An 18,238-nucleotide genomic window follows, 5' to 3' on the forward strand; every position below is an offset into this window, starting at 1 on the left:
CCAGTGACCCTCTTTCCAAAAGGAAGGCTGAGCCTTGAGGAGGTTAATGTTTTCCAAAACAGCAGTTCATTGGAAGGCAGGGAGCTGTCATTTCAAATAATAGTTTTGGCAGTATCGTGGGCAGGGACTCCGTGTTGTGTGTGGCCCGTTCTCTACCTACACAGCACCTTCAGACTGGATTTGGGCTCTCTTGTTTAGTGAATAGCAGCTTGGCAGCAAAATTGCGTCAAAATAGTAGATTTTAATCAATACATTAATGGATTTTAATCAGTATATTGTTTCTTTGGTTCATTTTCTTCCTTCCTGGCCCAATAGCAGGCTTGGTTTTTAAGGCTTTCATCTAGATTCTCATCTGTGTTAGTTTTCCCTGAAGCTGCAGGAACTCACAGATCATGAGAAATGCAGTTTGTGGAAATCGCTAAGCGTGTACCATAGACCCCAGAGTAGTATCTGGCTGGTGCCTTTGAAAGTGTGAATTGAGAAGCGGTGAAGGAAAATCTTTCTCTAGGGAGTTGGCTTCAGAAATGTCCCACTCATTGATGTGCTAACTGAATCTAAGCCTCAGTTTCTCCAGTGAAGGAAGTAGCCCTTGCTTAAGGCTTCGGTGGGATAATGCTATGGAGCCCAAGGACCAGCTCCAAGCACAGGGCAAACTCTGAGTCTATGGTACTGTTCACATTTGCCTGGGTTCCTGGTCCATGGGGTGAAAGACCAGAGCTGCTGGCCTATAAAATAGAGCTCCCAGAAATGAGAAGTGCTAAAAGATGGAGAGGGGAAAGAGGGAGGCCGAAGCTCTTGGAAGGCTCTCATTTCGTTTTGCTTGCAAATCCATCCTTTAACTTGGCCAGCACTGGGCTGTCCAACCCTCTGCATTCTGGCCTCCTGTGAACTTCCTGAAGCATTCCAGGGGTGGCTATCTTCCTGTGCCCCACTGCCCTTCCTCTGCTCTTGTCTCCCTCGCTTCTTTCTTTCTCTATTTTTAACAGTCATGAAGCTAGGATCACCCACACCCTCTTGTCTCCAAGCTCTTCCATGCCTGTTGATGTAGACACGTATCCCATCCAGGCAGTTCTCATCTCCTTTCTCCTCCTCTATCTCAAACATCCATACTGCTCAAAAATGACCAAAGGCAAGAGTAGAAACCCTAGAACTGTGACAGCCAAAAGATCTTCATGATGAGCCCATTTGGAAAAGAGTAAATGTGCAATGTAAATTCTAACCAGATACTCCAGGGCTTGAAAGTGTTGATGGAAAGGTGGGAAACTCACAGTAACTGTCCGACTGATTTTAAACGGTGCCTAATTGCTGGGGAACCAAAGAATATTAGTGCTTGCTAGTTAAAAGAGATTGGCATGCTATTTTGGTACTTTTTTTAGCTCAAAGTGGCCAACTGTTGGTAACAGAAGAAGATGCAAGATAAAAGGCTACCCTGAAACACTTTATAATTATGTGATTCATTTGGGACTCACTGTTCATAGATTCGCTATTGTTCTGATTGCTAAAATTCTTCAAAGGGATGGATACTAATTGCATTCTTAGTGCCTAAAGTCTCCTATTAGATAAGTATACATACTCTTCTAATCATATAATTAATTTGATGATGCAAGATAAAGTAAGGGTCAAAAAAAGTGGGTAACAATAATGCCCAAGCTTAACTTGGTTTAAGAGCAATTAAGAAAGACACCCAGAAAACTGCAGAAGTTCTGAAAAGTTCAAAATTGGAATATTTTGTAGTCCTCTAATTCAAAAGCAACTAACAACCAAACACTAGTGACATGACTGACAAATGAAAATAATAAAGGTATTCTAAAGTGACTCAGAGGCTATACACCTCCATTTTTCATTCTAGATCTAGAAATTGTTTTATGACAAATGTAATATGTGTAAATATACAAAACAAATAAAACCTCTCAGCACCTACTGTAAATATCAAAACACTGTGGTAAGAAGCCTACAGTTGTAATTAAAATTAAAGGTCCCAGGAAGTCTGATGGTTTAAAAAAAAATTAAAGGATGAAAAGAATAAAATCCTTCACGATTAACCTATACTTTCTAAGGCAAAGATTCCATTATCAAACATTTTTATTTATCTTTGTGCCACAAAAATAAGAGGTTTCATGTTTATTACAAAACTAAATGACAGGAAAATATATGGTTTCTTAACAAAAAAGTTCCTCCTGAAGGAAATTAAAACTCTGATTGTATTTTCAGAAATAGAAATCTTATCTGATGGTTGTTATTCTATAACAGGCCTATTTCTCATGTTTCTTGGGGGCGGGGCACTCTACTAAGCTGAAAAGAATAAAATGCCCTGTTATTCTCGGGTTTGGAATTTAGGTGGGATAATTAAGACATTCTTGCATAGCTCTACCAATCTCTCATATATAATTCCTATAATTGTCCTAGTAAATTTTGTTATTTGCATTCTTTTTTTTTCCCTGCTGGCAAATATAACCCAGCATAATCTCATTCTACCAGTGCATTGCACAAGAGACTACGCTATTGTAAATGAACAGGGTCCAAACATCCATAAAGCATAATACCACTAATGAGAGCTATGTGCAGATAACACTATTCATCAGTGGCGAGGTAATAGGGATTATAGAACACAAGGACGGAATTTTCTGCATGTTATACTCGCTTTGAGCAGCATTTTCATGCATGGCTTTGTGGCTATTTTGGGAGTGTCCTTCCCTTTTCTCATCGGGGATGCTGTGGGTTTTTGGAACAACACACACAATTCTTCATTGCCTGGTATTATGTGGGCCAGTAGAGTCTCCACCTCTGCACACTTAAATGCCACTATCACCCCGAGTTACTGTCACAGCCAAAACCACCCCTACACATATCCCAAGACCTCTGATGGGTAGCACCTCCTCCCCTGGCTGGGTAGCAAGGCCAGCAGGTCAAGTGTAGGGTGTAGAGAAAAGATTGGATCCCTTTGGAATTGTCAGAAGGTAGATTGTTCGAATAGAAAACAACAACAGAAAGACTTTTAGCATTCTGAAAGAATAAACCTTCAGCACGCTCACGATCTGGTTCAGACGCAGACAGTGCGCCGCAGTTTGGCCGCCAGCTGATCCGGTGCCTGGCAGCTGCTGCCCACGGCTGGATTCAGGGCAGCTCGCTCTAGCAATGCCCAGCCTTTGGCCATGACAGCAGCTGACATCCGGACGTGTTCTGTGATTTGAGAAGTGGCTTCTGGAATCTGGAGTTTCCCCAAAAGTATTAGAAGCTGACTTATTTCCCTCTCCCCATGACTCCTAGAAGAGTAAAGCCCATAGCTAGGCACATCTTTGGAGTTGTGGGCTCCCAGACCAGGCTGGGCTCTGCCAAACCCCAGTGCCTCATAAGCCACCGCATAGCAACAAAAAAGTAGGCTGATTAATCACTTTGTCCTCAAGTTTTATCTACACGATCTTTTAAGCAGAAATTTTTTTTCTTTTAGAGATGTTTCAATGATTAGTGGATTCAAACAGTTTCTGTCTTAAAAAAAAATCTTCCCAATTTGGGTAAGATGTGAAGTGAAATAAGAATGTTAGCAAAGAAAAACTGATTGTGTCTGTACCTACTGTTAAAACTGCCTCAGCCTCTAATGGAATGCAGTGCTAAAGCATCCGAAAGACCCATTCAACCCCTAGCACATGTTACCCCAAAAGATCAAAGATCTAAATGTAAGAGCTAAAACTACAAAACTCTTAGAAGAAAACAGGACAAAACCTTCACGACATTGAATTCGGGAGTGATCTCTTATGTATGATACTAAAGACACAGCAAATAGACAAATTGGGCTCTACAAAAATGTAAGCTTTTATGCACCAAAAGACAGTATCAAGAGAGTAAGAAGGCATCCCACATTAGGGGGGGAAATATTTGCAGACTCTTTATCTGATAAAAGGTTAACATCTTGAATATATAAACTCCTATACCCCTATAAATATAATGTAAAAATGGACAGTGGGTTTGACTTGTATTTCTCCAAAGAAAGAGATGAATGGCCCATAGCACACAAAAAGATGCTAAACATCACTGTCATTAGGGAAATGCAAGGCAAAAGCACAATGAGATAACACCTCACACCCACTAGGATGACTACTGTAAAAAAGAAAAGAACAGAAAATACCAAGTATTGGCAAGGCTCTGGAGAAATTGGAATGCATATGCACTGTTGGTTGGGATGTAAAATAGTATAGCCACAGTAGAGAACCATGCAGCAGCTTTTCAAGAGCTATTTAGACACCTATCTTCATAGCAGCATTTCCATAGTGGTTAACATGTGGGAGTAACCAAAGTGTCTGCCGGTAGATGAGTGGATTATAAAATTGCAGTAGACACACATACAGTGAAATATTATTCAACCTTAAAAAGAAATAATATTCTAACAGACTCGGCATGGATGAAGCTTGAAGATGTTACACTAAGTTGAATAATCCAGTCTCACAAAAAAATGAAATAGTGTAGCATTTCCATTTATATAAGATACCTAAAATAGCCAAAACCATAGGGACAGAAATTTGAATGGTGGCTGTCAGGAGCTGGTGGGCAGAGGAGAATAAGACAATATCATTTAGTGGTACAGAATTGTTTTGCAAGATAAAAAGGGTTATGCAGATGGTGATGGTTATATAACAATATAATTAATACCACTCCACTGTGTGTTTAAAATGCTTCAGATCATAAATTTTATGTTGCACATTTTACTACAATAAAAAAGAAAGAAAGAAAAAGAGTCAGTGATATAGAGCTGTCTTTTCAGAATAATGTGAGAATGTGTGTGGCGACGGCAGGTAAGGCCCGGGTGACTGATTGGGGCTGGCATTTGGAGAATGGGAATCACCTGTGCAATGAACCTGTGATTTTAAATAGGACTCTGGGTAGTTCCTTTCAAATGTAGCTTTTTTTGTTTTTTTTTTTGGCAGTTTTGCAGTCTTCTGCTCTCTCATCACTGGGTCTTCACCATTTTCAAAGAAGCTCTCCATGACATTTGTTTTTTACTCAGTTTAGTCAGGGTTAGCAGAAATGTGACTGAGGCAAGTGTGCAGTGCAGCAAAGAGGCATGGTTAGAAGTGGGAAATCAATAGAGAGTGATTCAAACACAGACTAAACTAAGTAAGTGTTGGCTTCTGACCTAAAGCCTTCCACCAGATGCAGCTTACAACTGAGGTACATCAATTCGCTTGTCACTGTAAATCCTGCTATCAGATACAGCTTAAGTGTCACTAGCCACTCACTGATAAGAGTTTGAGATGAGTCTACAAGCAGTTGACTTATTACAGTCTCTGTGCAATCAAACCTCTCTGCTAATGATAGTCTGTATTTGCAGCCATTCCTGTGCGCTTGCATCACCGCCTTAGCTCCACCTCCGATCATCAGGCGTTAGATTCTCATAAGCAGATTCTAACCTCCATCCCTGCACAGTTCACAGTAAGGTTTATGCTCCTGTGAAAATATGATGTTGCTGCTGATCTGACAGGAGGCAGAGGTGAGGTGGTGACATGAACAATGGGGAGCATCTGTAAAGACAGATGCAGCTTTGCTCAGCTCCCTGACGCTCACCTCCTGCAGTGTGACCTGGTTCTTCACAGGCCAGGAACTGCTACTGGTCTGTGACCCAAGGACTGCAGACCCCTGTACTAAGTGATTCTTAAAAACGTACAGGACTCTTTCTGGGTCCTGGTAAAACAGCTTTCATGATGTATCTGCTGAAAACTGGAAGCCAATACCAATGCTCACCTTTTTTCTGAAGTCCATTTAGGCTTCAAATGTGTGCTGTGTCCTGAATGTCTAGGCCCCTGTCCCTCTCATCTTCTTCCCACATCTCAACTCCCTACCTCTCTGCTTCTATTTCCTGGATATGCAGAAGTCTCTTTCCATGGGAGGAAGAATGACTTCGTTCCCCAAAGGTGGTCACATCATAACTTCCAGAACCTATACACACATTAAGTTACACAGCAAAAGAGAACATGAATCCAAGTGGAACTAATGTTCTAATTGGATAATTTATTAAATTTAAAAACAAAATAAAAGATAATGATATAGAATTTCAAAAAAAGTAGGAAATTAACACTAGTTAATATATTGCATATCATCCTCTTAACAGTAGCTGTTCAGGTTACAAGATTTAGGCATAAAAAATGATCAAACAATCAAACAATGAGAGCACAAACTATTCTTTTTGATGAAGGGAAAGATTATATGGGGTTAGGTGGGGAGGTGCAATGCAGTTAGAAGTGTTCCTCAGAGTGAAAGAAGTGGCCTGAAGTGGAGTCAGAGTCAGAGAGAGACTAACTTACCTTTGCCAGCTTTGAAGATGGAGGAAGGGGCTACAAGCCATGGAATGCTGTCAGCCTCCGGACACTGCAAGTAAGAACCAGATTCTCCTTAGACTTCCCGCCCCCAGAAGGAAAACAGGTCTGCTGATTTAAGCCCAGAGGTTTCCATTTCAGACCTCTCATCTCCAGAGCTATAAGAAAAGTTCCTTACTGTTTCAGCCACTAGATTTGTAGTAATATGTTAGAGCAGCAATAGAACAACACACTCTATCTCAGTCTCCTTAGGATGCCCACAGCTGTTCTTAAGGAGCTTAAAAAGACCTAGGACATAGGCTTTCCTAGATGCTCAAATGACGGTAATGGGGCTCACACTAGGTCTACTGGGCAATGACACGAACTCTTAATAATAGTGGTTTGAGAAACACAGGTCCTTCTCTGTCTTCACACAGGAGAGGTGCCAGTCCATAGCTGGCATGGTGTCCACACAACCACCAAGGACACAGGTTCCTCCTGCTCACTGAGGAGTGTTCAAGATGGTCAATAGCAGGAGGATGGGAAGCAAGGGGGATATCTCCTTCCCTCAGGGACACTTGTGCTTCATTTTCACAGAAAACTGTATTAGCCACGAGGAAGTTGCAGAGTGTATCTTTTGGCAAACCACACACCCAACGAAAGTTCTGGTTTCTTGTGATCCCTGTTAAAAAGAGGCAGCGGGGGAGACTCATTCGCAATGAAAAAGGTAGAATTGAGTTTTAGGAGGCAAACTGTGGGTCTCTGCCACAGGTTGCTGTGTGGTCTCGGGTAGATTCCAAGACAGAAAGAAGAGTGGCTGGCCAGCCTAGATGCTCGAGGCTTCCTCACACTCAGTAAAGATATGCTAATCCTCTGATTATCTGCATTCTAGTGTGATGACTGAATTGTACTTTGGCAGAAACAGTGTCTTCACAGAACAGTGTCCAGGGGCTTAGGGATCATAACTGCCTCTAATTCGGGAGGAACAGAAGAGTTAGGTCACCCTGCTGCATAAATCGACACTCTGTGTTGCCCCTATGAAGTCTCGTTAGGTTGTTAGATGTTCATTTGATTGTGAGTCTATAATTTCCCTAAGGGCTGAGATGACTGAGTCCCTAACCATGCTGATGAAATCATAGTTTTACATTTTGCTTTTGTTTTGTTTTTACATGTATTTCTCCTTCCCTTGATCTCCAAGTGCATGAAAGTACTCTTTGGAGATCTTCATGGCTTCAAAAATCCCTTCCATCTTCCCTCTCACTTTATTGTTCCCAGTCCTTTTAAAACTAAGTTGAGGGAACAGTTAATTATCTTCCAGTTTATCCTGCAAATCCTGCTGGCTGGCTTATTTTGCAGTATTTATTATAAAGTGACCCCCTCTATGAGGAAGCTTGTATGTTTACAGAAAATTATACATAATTTCTTCTTTTGTCTTGAAGAATTCTGTCAAAAAAGAAGAAAATGTACGATCAAAAAAGGAGAAAAGGCTATGGCTTTTTTTGGTAATCACAGCAGAAAATTGTTCCTTAAACTTGCTGGTTTAAACTATGTATAAAATGTATCATGGATTATTCTTTCTTCTCCAAATTTTCTGCATGTCCTCTTTCCTTTCTGAGATAGGTAACCTGATCCTACTTTATCCCTGGATTAGAAGATTTCCCAAAGCCAGCAGAGGTCACAGCATTTAATATAATGCCTTCAGAACAAGATCCAGCTACTGTTGACTAAGGCAGCATTGAATGTTTTTGTCTCTCGGGTCATGTGATCATTCAATTGAAGTGCTCAAAGTTTGCATCACTATTGGGTGTCAGTGATCTCAAAGCATACATGATCCTGCAGTTACCTGTGCCACCTTGCCTGGAACAAGACCCAAACATAATGTAGGGGAAATGGGCACCAAATATAAATAGGACACTTTCCAAGATGAACAACACTATTAAAGTGAGATGGTGTATCCAGAAAGGATGCAAAGTAAAGTGACAGTCAGATTTGGAAGGGGTGGGAGGCACACAAGGGCAGTGGAGTTGGTTTGCTTAGAGCAAAGAATCCTGGGTATTGTCTTACATGGCCACAGAATTTCGCTTTCAAAACGTGTGTGTGCCCCATTTCCATATTCACAACATGAGTCAGTATTTCGTACTCAATCTGGCAAAACATGAGGAAGCTAATTGGCGTACTTAACAATTTACACCTGGCCATCCCCTCTCCTTGACCTTTCGGATGGGTTCCTGAAGAATGGGGAGTAAGGAAGGTAATCATGAATCGAGCTGCCTTTCAAATAGAGTGGAGAGGAATCTCTATTTTCAGCTCTGCCTTAAGTGACACTGAGAAGGCAGCCTCCTGTCACAGTGGTACAATAGGCAGAGGTGTCCCAGTTAACCAGCAGGGTGGGGCCCAAGCCCATTGAGAGAACATTAGAAAGTGTCGTAAATCCTGACACGTAGAATTAACCATGTCTGTCCCTCTGTTCTCATTTCATGCTTCATCCCCCAAGGACAGCTGACAGCTATAACACGCGATAAGCATGAAAGCCATCACCGTAACCATTCATACCATTGCCTTTACCGATTCGAACTTATTTTATAAATCAAAATACTTTAAACATCTTGGGTTTTTTCCTTTTAATGTAGCAGCGCATCTTATTCTACCCAATTCTGTGAGCATTCTTTTTTTCTTTCTCCTCTGAAGAAGGGATGGTAAAGGGTAGAGAACTGGAAAGTCAGACCTCGTCTGATCTGCCTGGCAATCGGACGTGCAGAGGGCGAGAGAAGCCAGGTTTTGGCTACAACCACTGTATGGGAAACTTGTGGGTTTGGCAGCTCATGAATTCTTATGGAGTCTTCTTTCTTGCTTTCTTCTCTAGAGTATCTGAAAGACCCATCCAGTGCTCCGATGGCCAGCAACAACACCGCCAGCATAGCACAAGCCAGGAAGCTGGTGGAACAGCTGAAGATGGAAGCCAACATTGACAGAATAAAGGTGAGCTCCACGTAAGCCCTGCAGCCCATCTAGTGCAATTATGGGGAGCATGACTCCAGCCATCTGGCATTTGACTTCTCTTCTGCAGAGAAGAATGGGATTAATGGCGATAGGAGAGAAACAGTACTAGGCCAGAAGGTTCACTTTCCTGGTACATTTATGCTTTCTGTAGATGTCTCTAGCATGAAATGATAGCATAAGTTACAGTTGGTTCTCCTTATCAGATTGAAAACAAAAACAAAGCAAAACACAATTCTTGACTGAATTCCAGCTGAAGAAATGCAGGAATGCAAGAGACTATCAGTCCTACCAGTCCATTAGCTCATCTCCCCAACCTTACAGAAATTCTCTCCTTGAGTTCCAACTTGTTTCTGCAAGTTCAGGTTCTAAGCCTTCAGTGTCTTTGTCTCTCCTGTCTAAGCCTTCCAGTCACTGCTGTAGATTACTTTTTTATTTTCTTATTTCAACCCAATTGGATTTTCTGCCTCCAAATACAGAAAGTCACGAGGTCTCCCTAAGAAGTCAAACAACATAGAGGTTTAATGACAGTTAATATTCTGCTTCTTCTCTTCTGCACTCCCCAGACCTAACCTGACAGCTTTGCCATAAATTGAGGCGAACGCCTATCGAACCGAGACTTCAAATCTCAACCCTTTGTTGGCAGAGTTTGAATGTGACATTGACCCACAGTGTCGATGTGAACAGATAGCTATGTAGGGTGGTAAAGATGAGTTTTTGTCAGTCATCGCTTTACTGTCCCGGAAGCATTTTACGAAATGGAACTCAAAAATATATCTTGCTGTACTAAAATAAAATAGAACATTCTTTCAAGTGTCTTTTTTAAATGAGGGTATTTTTCCTACTTTCTCCACACCTCACTTGGCAGCCTGGCTCACCCTGCTATCCTGCGGAGCATGCAAGGATCAACAGAGCATAACTCATGAGCCAAATCCAGTCCGTTGCCTATTTTTTAAATTTTTACATTTGTTTGTTTGTTTATGGTACTGGGGATTGAACCTAGGGCCTTCGCCCTGAGCTATATCTTCAGCCTTGTTATTTATTTACTTAGAGTTGGGACAGTATTTCATTAGGTCAAGTGTCAGACTTTCCTCCTGCTTCAGCTTGGCAAAATGCTAGGATTATAGGCATGTACCATCACGCCTAGTTCACTGCCTATTTTTGTCAATAAAGTGTTATCGAGACACAGCTGTACACCTGTTTATGGCTGCCTTCACATTACCAGAGCAGAGCAGAGTAGTTGTAACACAGCCTAAAGTATTTACTCTCTGGTCCTTACTGACTCATCTACAGGAATAGTTCTCGCCCATCTATATGTTTACTTAACCCAGAGGGTTCTATAAAAGGACGATTCCCAAACCATGTCCTGACCAATTAAGTTAGACTCTCTTGGGGTCTGGCCAGGCATCAGCAGTGTTCAGTTAATTTTGATGTATGGTGCAGGGTGAGAATCGCTGTCCTAAGGGATGGGGTTGATCCCTCTAGCCCCATCAGCAAGCCCTAGAGGGTGAAGGGAGAGTTGTCTACTTCCATAATTAAGCCAAGCAAATATCCAGGGACATGTTTCTCTCTATCCCAAACTTCCTATGTAAAATCTGACTCCTGTAAAAGGGTCATAAGATATAATCCACTCCTGCTCTTCTTTCAATGGCTTGAATTCTTCTTTATTAGTGAATAAAACACATAGAGTCCTTACTATGTATCTATTTCTTTGTCACCTTCTATATCTTCTCTTTTCTTGCTTATCACATCTTATTCCCTTTCTGAAAAAGTACAGTGTGACAGGTGGGCATACAAACTACTAAAAGAGGTGACATATTCCAAGGATTATGGTATTAGAAAAGGACATTCATCTCTTTTATGAGAAGGAGGGTTCCATTCACTTTGCCCTTTGAGGTGGCCTAGCTACATTAAAAGCCTCAAAACTCCATGGTGGTTGCCATCTTCTGCTACTGTTCCTGAAAGAGGATGTGATATACTGATGGATGATAAAACCTGATGAGAAGAAAAGAGACTGAACTGAGAGACCATTCAGTCATAGGTCCTACCTTCCTCATCCCTCACCTCAAGACGTATCTGTACGGTGTTCTACTGATCTCTACAGTCCCATCTCAGCCCACCTCCGTCCCTGCTACCAATTACTTGTCACTTTGCTGCCAAAGACGGTTTTCAAGAAAGGAGTCTCACTGTGCTCCTCTCTCACTGAAAGTCACACCACGATTCCCCAATAAAATTCACACTCTGCAGACCCTACAAGGCTCCTCTAGCCCCTACCCAGCTCTTCAGCTTCATTCTCAAGTTCTACAGATCCCTTTTTAATTCCCCTGATGGGAATTTCAAATGCCTGGAACATTCCATCTCCCATGTCTATCTGCCCTTCTGCCTTACAAACACTGAACAGCATTGACTTCTTGAAGGTTCAGACCATTCATTAGGTCCTCGAGTAAGCTCCAAGACCTTCTTTGTAAGATTGGGTTTTTTGCTGTTTGTTCAGCTGTTCATTCATCCATTTACCTAACAGATATTTTACGGAGAGCTTTTTAAGTTTCTAGGACTTGTTAGTTTCTAGAGATATAAAGCTGCATAGACATAGATTCTTGCCCTCAAAGATCGGGAGTTTAGTAAATAGCTACTCTCTCCCTCCCAAATGAACCACCTAAATCAACGCAAATAAAATATCCAGGAAACATAATTACCAAAGCCACAGAAAAAAGCCAAAAGCACAGTCTGATCACCCTTTGAAGAAACACAAACCAATTGCTACTGAAAGAGATGTAGTGCATCTGCTGAATAAATTGAGTCGGTGAGTGGTGGTCGTCCAAGGTGATCTCCACTTTCCAGTCTCTGAGTTCTTCTTGATGTCATCACACCTTCCATTGTTGGCACTGCAGCAGCAGCCTGTGTTTCAGCATTTGTTCTGCACCTCCGAGCCAGGCAGGCTTGCTGTGGTGAAGGGATGGGTTATTTTTAGGTTGGCTGTTGGATAAAACTGTGACCGTGTTGACAGTTGTCAGCTAGCTGGTTTAGGGCTCGGTTATCTGCCTTCAACGCCCCCTCCAAGGCTCCTGAGCATTCTGGCTTCTCCACCTACCTTCTGTGCAGGATCTGTCAGCAGGAAGGGGCTCCTCTCTGGAGAAGCCAGATTTGTGATCTTCCAGTTAGAGTGGCAACCTCATCAAGCAATTAAAAAAAAAATGCAGCAAGAGCTTTGTGTTCAAGGTATGATTGGAACATATGACAAATGTTTAAATTTTTTAAAGTTCTCACAGTAAAAGACACATAGCCATTAATATGCCATTAATATGCCTCAAAATACCTCCCCCACCTCACTTCCAACACACTGCCCCATCATGTTTTCCATTTTCTGTAGCAGCTCGAAAAGTTTTCGTTCATGAGGATCCTTAGTTATGCTGTGATGGCTGCCTCAATGTTCTGAATCAACTAAAATGTTTACCTTTTATTGTTATCTTGACATTGGGTAAGAGCCGGAAGTTGCATGGTGCCAGATTTGGTGAATAAGGTGGATGTTTTTATTAGATAGAAATTGCATTGCGTACCAATGATGTTCAGTATGCAACACAGAGCTTCACCATGACAAAGGATGAAACTGCCCATTTCTGGGGTTGTCTTCTACACATGCACTTCTTAAATACACTATTGAGTCCTTACATAATATTCATAATTCACTGCAGTGTTTCTGGGTCCAACTCAGCTCACACAATTTGAACCAGATCAAAAAGCATAGTCAATAGCGCCTTGATATAGGATCTTGATCAATGTGTTTGTTTTTGTATGACTGCTGGATGATTTCCAGTGAGAATCTTGAACTTTAGTCTCAGGATTTCTAACCACAGAACCAAGTATCATTTCCCATGATGATATTTCTTAAAAAACTTGAACCTAAAGCAGTATGATCAACCAGCACCAATGAAACTGACAGCCACTTGGACAGTCAAGACACATGGGACAAATTTTGTCATTACTCATCTCATGTCCCCATGTGTTATTAAAATGCTTTGAAGGGAATTACAATCGAGACTTGTCACACTATTACTAAGGCTCAGCTGGTCTCTGCCTTTCCATTGGATGTCTCTCAGCCACAATATTCACCTTGGTTTTTAAATCACACCTCATGCATCTGAAAGAGCCTTCTGTGTCTAAGTTGGCAAAGAGTGGACTTTTAAAAAAGAGGAAACAGGGAATAGTTTGAGGTAGAGCCATTGAGGGTGCCTTCCTTAAAAGACAGCTCATCTCTCCAGTGAACTCCAGCGAAGCTTAGGTTATAGAGCGGAGCCCTGCTGGATCTGAATAATGCTCTTGTTTTAAACTTTCCTGTTTCTTATCCCTTGGCATCACAAGTTCTGGAAAATCTGGGCTAATGATACCATTTCTGTTCATCAGCCCCAGGCATATATTAATTATTCTCCCAATTGTTTTGTATTTCTTTGTTAGCTCTTTATTCAAGGACAGCAAGTAAAGGGGAATAAAAGGAAAATGGAAAAGAAGACCAGGGGAGGGGTATTGAGGGGTAATGAACTGTGACACTTAGATTTATGAAATAACAAAATGGTCACAACTAACAACGAGCAAGGATAAAAGAAAAGACAGCTGTCCTTAGAACACTAGTGCGGGGAACGTGTACAGAAGCAGAGGACATCAGGGCCTCAGTAAATGTCTTTACTCAACACTGCATTAGGGCTCTCTGGGTATCTAGTAACAGGATCCTAAATCAAGCTGGGTTAAGCAGAAAGAGGATTGATTGTATAAAGCAAAGGCGTGATTGAAAATCTACAGTGAATGTTTAAATTTTTTTCAGTAAAAACACACATTGCCATTAATTCCTCTCAAAATATTCCCCTCGCTTTGAATATACTTATCTCGTTGTCCTTGCCACCTTCTAAAGCAGTTCTGGAAGTTGTCTTTCATGGCTTTAATGGCACCGTTGTGGCACCTCCATGTCCTGCATTGAGTCAAAATGGTTCTCTTTCATGGCCATTTTGACATTTGGGAAGAGCTGGAAGTTGGATGGTGACACATTCAGTGAATAGGGATCCGCTGTGATGTTTTTAAAGCCTGCCTTTCCATTAAGTGGCATTGGGACTCACTATATTTTTTATAACATTTGATAAAAACACTCATGAAAGAGGCTGGCAGAACTACTTCAGAAATTTGGCGAGACTGATGTTCAAAGCAAGGGGCAGTATATTAAAGGCAGTGTCTCTTTGCTGCAACGATTTCAGATTAAACCTTCAGCATATATTTTGATCACACCTTGTATAGGCTGTCTTAGAACCAGAGCAGAAATGAAGATGGGTGAGCAATGGAAGGGAGAATTGGAAGGCCACCATTGGTGGCCCGTCATATGTCTGTTTCTCTCTGTATGCCACCTCTTTGTTTTCCTGAAAGAAGGGATTCCTGAACTGCCTGGTCCATATGGGAGGCACAAGATGGCCATCCACGGCTCCCAATGTGACAATCTCAGTTCCTGCTCCATGAAGATAGAGATAGATGGGCTCAATGAACTCCTTTAGGCTCAATTCCATAGTCTTAGAGTGGCATCTCTGTTCTAGCAAGAATTGCTAGCAAGAGACTGATATTAGATTCAGCTGATGAACCTCATTATGCAATCACGGCTTGGCATTAACTCACTCTAATGGATAGGAAAGAACCAGGAACTATTGTAAGCTGGAGAGATGCTCTTTGACAAAAGTCACTGATCATAGTAAGAAAAATAACGTAGATATAAGACCAAGAGAAAGTCAAGGAGCATAGGTGAAATGATTGCTTCTTCTTAACTGATTGGGTGCTCTGTAGGTGAACTCCACATAGAAATTTCAAAAATATTTCTCTGTTCTCCCTAATACTTCCAGTAGACCTTTTCAGCTTGTTCTCATTGCTGTTCTAATGATGCACTATGAAAATTTCCAAACCTGCCAGGGATTTAGCTCAGTGGTTTAAGCATCTGCTGGGCAAATGTGAGATCATGAGTTCGATCCCCAGTACCAAAAAAAGAAAGAAAGAAAGAAGGAAAGGAAGAAAGAAAGCCTCCACCCCTCTGGCTATTCTGAGGTCCTCACTAGGAACAGCCTTCCGCTTGGTTTTTGCCTTACCAAATCTTATTCTTCCCTTAGGATCAGCTCCGTTCCCCTTTGTTCAAGAATCTCCTTTGCTATTCTGACTAAATTTACTAATTAATTTCAACTTCATCCAATATACTTTCCCATGCATGCTACATAGTCCTTACAGTCAAAGATCATGTTTTCTACTTTGCATCTTTCATGATGCAGGGGTCCACGGGCATTCAATAAATACTTCCTCTTTCATAGACAGCTTAAAATTTGTATATTAAAAGTGTCATATAACCATAAGCCATCAGGAACATATATTCCTCTGACACTTTCAGTATGGTTTTGGAAACTGTAAGCATGAATGTGATTGGTGAAATAAAACTTTAGAAATATGAAAAAATTCAAAGGTAATATCAAAAAGAGCAGAATCAATCACTTTAAAGAAAGATCATTTGCTGCATGCCATTGTATGATTGTAAGAAGCTCGCATTTGTAGTTCACTTTCTTTTTTAAAAAATTCAAAATAAAAGAATAGGTTATTTTTCAAGACTGAAAATAGGTATAAATTAGAGAGCCAAATATGAAAACTTGCAATGTTTAAATCATCTTATGATGGTTGACACGTAACACACTGGAACTAAACTTGGGAGTACTATACTGAGAGATGGGCCAGTTAGACATCATGCTTAGAACTAGAGAGAGGGCATACATTCTTTTTCCTTTTTTATCAGTACCGGGAATCAAACTCACGACTGCCTGCTTAAAAGGCAAGCACTTATGCCGCTGAGCTAAATCCCCAGCCCCTCATACATTCTTGATTTTGGACTTAGTACATATTTTTCCAGCATGTGAGTTGAAAGTTTTAATATCTTCTCCTTAAACTGCTTGGTTTGGTTCTAGTAGGAATGACGGGAAATAATTCTCATTGTAGGCCAATTGAGAATATGTCTAAAGACGATAAAATCAGTAAAATAAAGCAAAGAACTTAAAAAAGAAAGGGATGTATTCAAAGAGCATCAGCCCTAACTCATTTAATATGCTGGAAATGAAGCAAATATTTTAAAACTAAATTCCTGTGTACATGAGTAACTAAGCATAACAGTACAGTTTGCAGAAAATTGATATAACTTTAACAATTTGATAGAATTTTGTTAGATACTAAGGACATAGCCTTATGCATTGCAACTAACAACTACAGAGGTAGTTGAGCGTCGCTGACTCAAAACTCCATCGCACCATTCCATATTTTCTGAATAACACCAAGAAATATCAAAGGACCCCAGGGTGTCTTCTGTATTTACTACTTCACCCTGACATGTTAGTGTTCCCTATTTGAACTGAAAATCAATGATTTGATGGAAAAATGAAGCCATTCATGGGAGCAGCCAGCAGCTTTTGAACTGGGTAGAAGACATTTCCTGTCAAATGTTAGACCAACTTAACCTAGTTTGAAAATTGTCGATGCCTTCCTGGATGTTTAGCAGATTCTTTTGCCTTCATATACATTGCCAGGTTCTCTTCAGTGTTCATGACATCCGAGAGAGAGAGAGAGAGAGAGAGAGAGAGAGAGAGAGAGAGAGAGAGAGAGAGACAGGGAGACAGGGAGACAGGGAGACAGGGAGACAGGGAGAGAGATCGACACATGGTGGCACAAGGCTATTATTGCAGTTACTCAGGAGGGCTGGGGCAAGAGGATCACAAATTCAAGGTTAGTCTGGGCAATTTAGCAAGTCTCTCAATTTAGCAAGTCATAAATAAATAAATACATAAATAAATAAAATTGCTGGAGATGTAGGTCAGCTCAAGGCCCTGTGTCTAATTCTCAGAGCTGGCAGCAGGGTGGAAAGTGGTTATAGATACAGGTATAAAAACACCTTTTGTTTTAATAAGGTTAGTGACTTGGAATTTTCAGTCCAATCCCACATCCTCAGTGGAAGATACAATTGCATTAATAGTGTTTTGTGCCTATAGGGTAAATGCATCATAAAATCTCCCAAAGTGCAGAATTCAGGGATCTGTCAGGTTGGTGACCACATCCACATATCAGGAGAGTGTACTGGGCATCCCAAGTCCTTGGAGATGGGAGCTCCTGTTCTCAGGACCTCTCTAACTTTGTCCAGTGTGTATCTTCACCCATTCCTCGTTCATAGCCTTTAAACTACACTCAGCAACAGCTTGACAGTAGTAACTTAGCTGTGCTCCTGGGTCCGTGGGCCACTATAGCAGGTTATGGAATCATGGGATTCCTGATCTGCGGCCAGGTTGGATGGCAGTGAGGGGTAACCTGGAGCCCCACAGCTTGCAGTTGATGTACAGAACAGGAGACGGGGCCATTTGGGATGTGATGCTGCCTTGGGAAGATGGGTCAGGATTGAGTTAATCTGCAGGCTACCCGGGTGACATCAGAGACTTTGGTGGGGAAACCCACACATCTGCTATTAGGACACCAGAGCAGGAACAAACAGTTGACTGCTCTTCCTGTGTACACTTCCTATTTTAAGCCTCCAACCCATGTCCTCTTTGAAGTCCTTTTAAATTAGCCCTGGATGGCAGTATTAGCTCAGGCAAGCCAGCTAAAAGAGTGATTTTATAGCCAAAACCCTTAATGCGTAGACACCTTCCCATGTAACTAGGCAATAACAACTGGTCAATGCTTATTTCTTTGCCTGGTGGCTTGCATACATTTTGTGACACAATTTCAAGATGTGTCACCATTTCAAGATGTCACAGAGGTGGATCTATATCTTTACATTCCATTTAAATCGGGAGAGTCTGGTTGTTTACCCTAACAACTGCTTCTTCACAGAACTGTCCAAGTATTTGCCTAGAGTAAGCTTCTATTTTTTTTCAGAGCCTCAATTTACAGTCTGATGGCTTTCACTGGGGATA

At 41.3% G+C, this 18,238-nt stretch overlaps 1 protein-coding gene across 4 annotated transcripts in view; it reads left to right on the forward strand.

Moving 5' to 3' along the window:
• The window catches only part of Gng2 (G protein subunit gamma 2), a 100,199-nt gene that overhangs the window by 75,953 nt on the left and 6,008 nt on the right, over positions 1 to 18,238 (forward strand). For all 4 annotated transcript variants that reach the window (XM_063247629.1, XM_003471825.5, XM_013154692.3 and 1 more), the window contains one exon: positions 9,148 to 9,263. In XM_063247629.1, the coding sequence (XP_063103699.1) occupies positions 9,177 to 9,263 (87 nt within the window). In that variant the 5' untranslated portion in view covers positions 9,148 to 9,176. The remainder of the gene's footprint in view (positions 1 to 9,147; positions 9,264 to 18,238) is intronic.

Source organism: Cavia porcellus, unplaced genomic scaffold, assembly GCF_034190915.1.
Source record: "Cavia porcellus strain 051 isolate PalLab524CR breed Dunkin Hartley unplaced genomic scaffold, mCavPor4.1 scaffold_1, whole genome shotgun sequence".
Classification (NCBI taxonomy): Eukaryota; Metazoa; Chordata; class Mammalia; order Rodentia; family Caviidae; genus Cavia; species Cavia porcellus.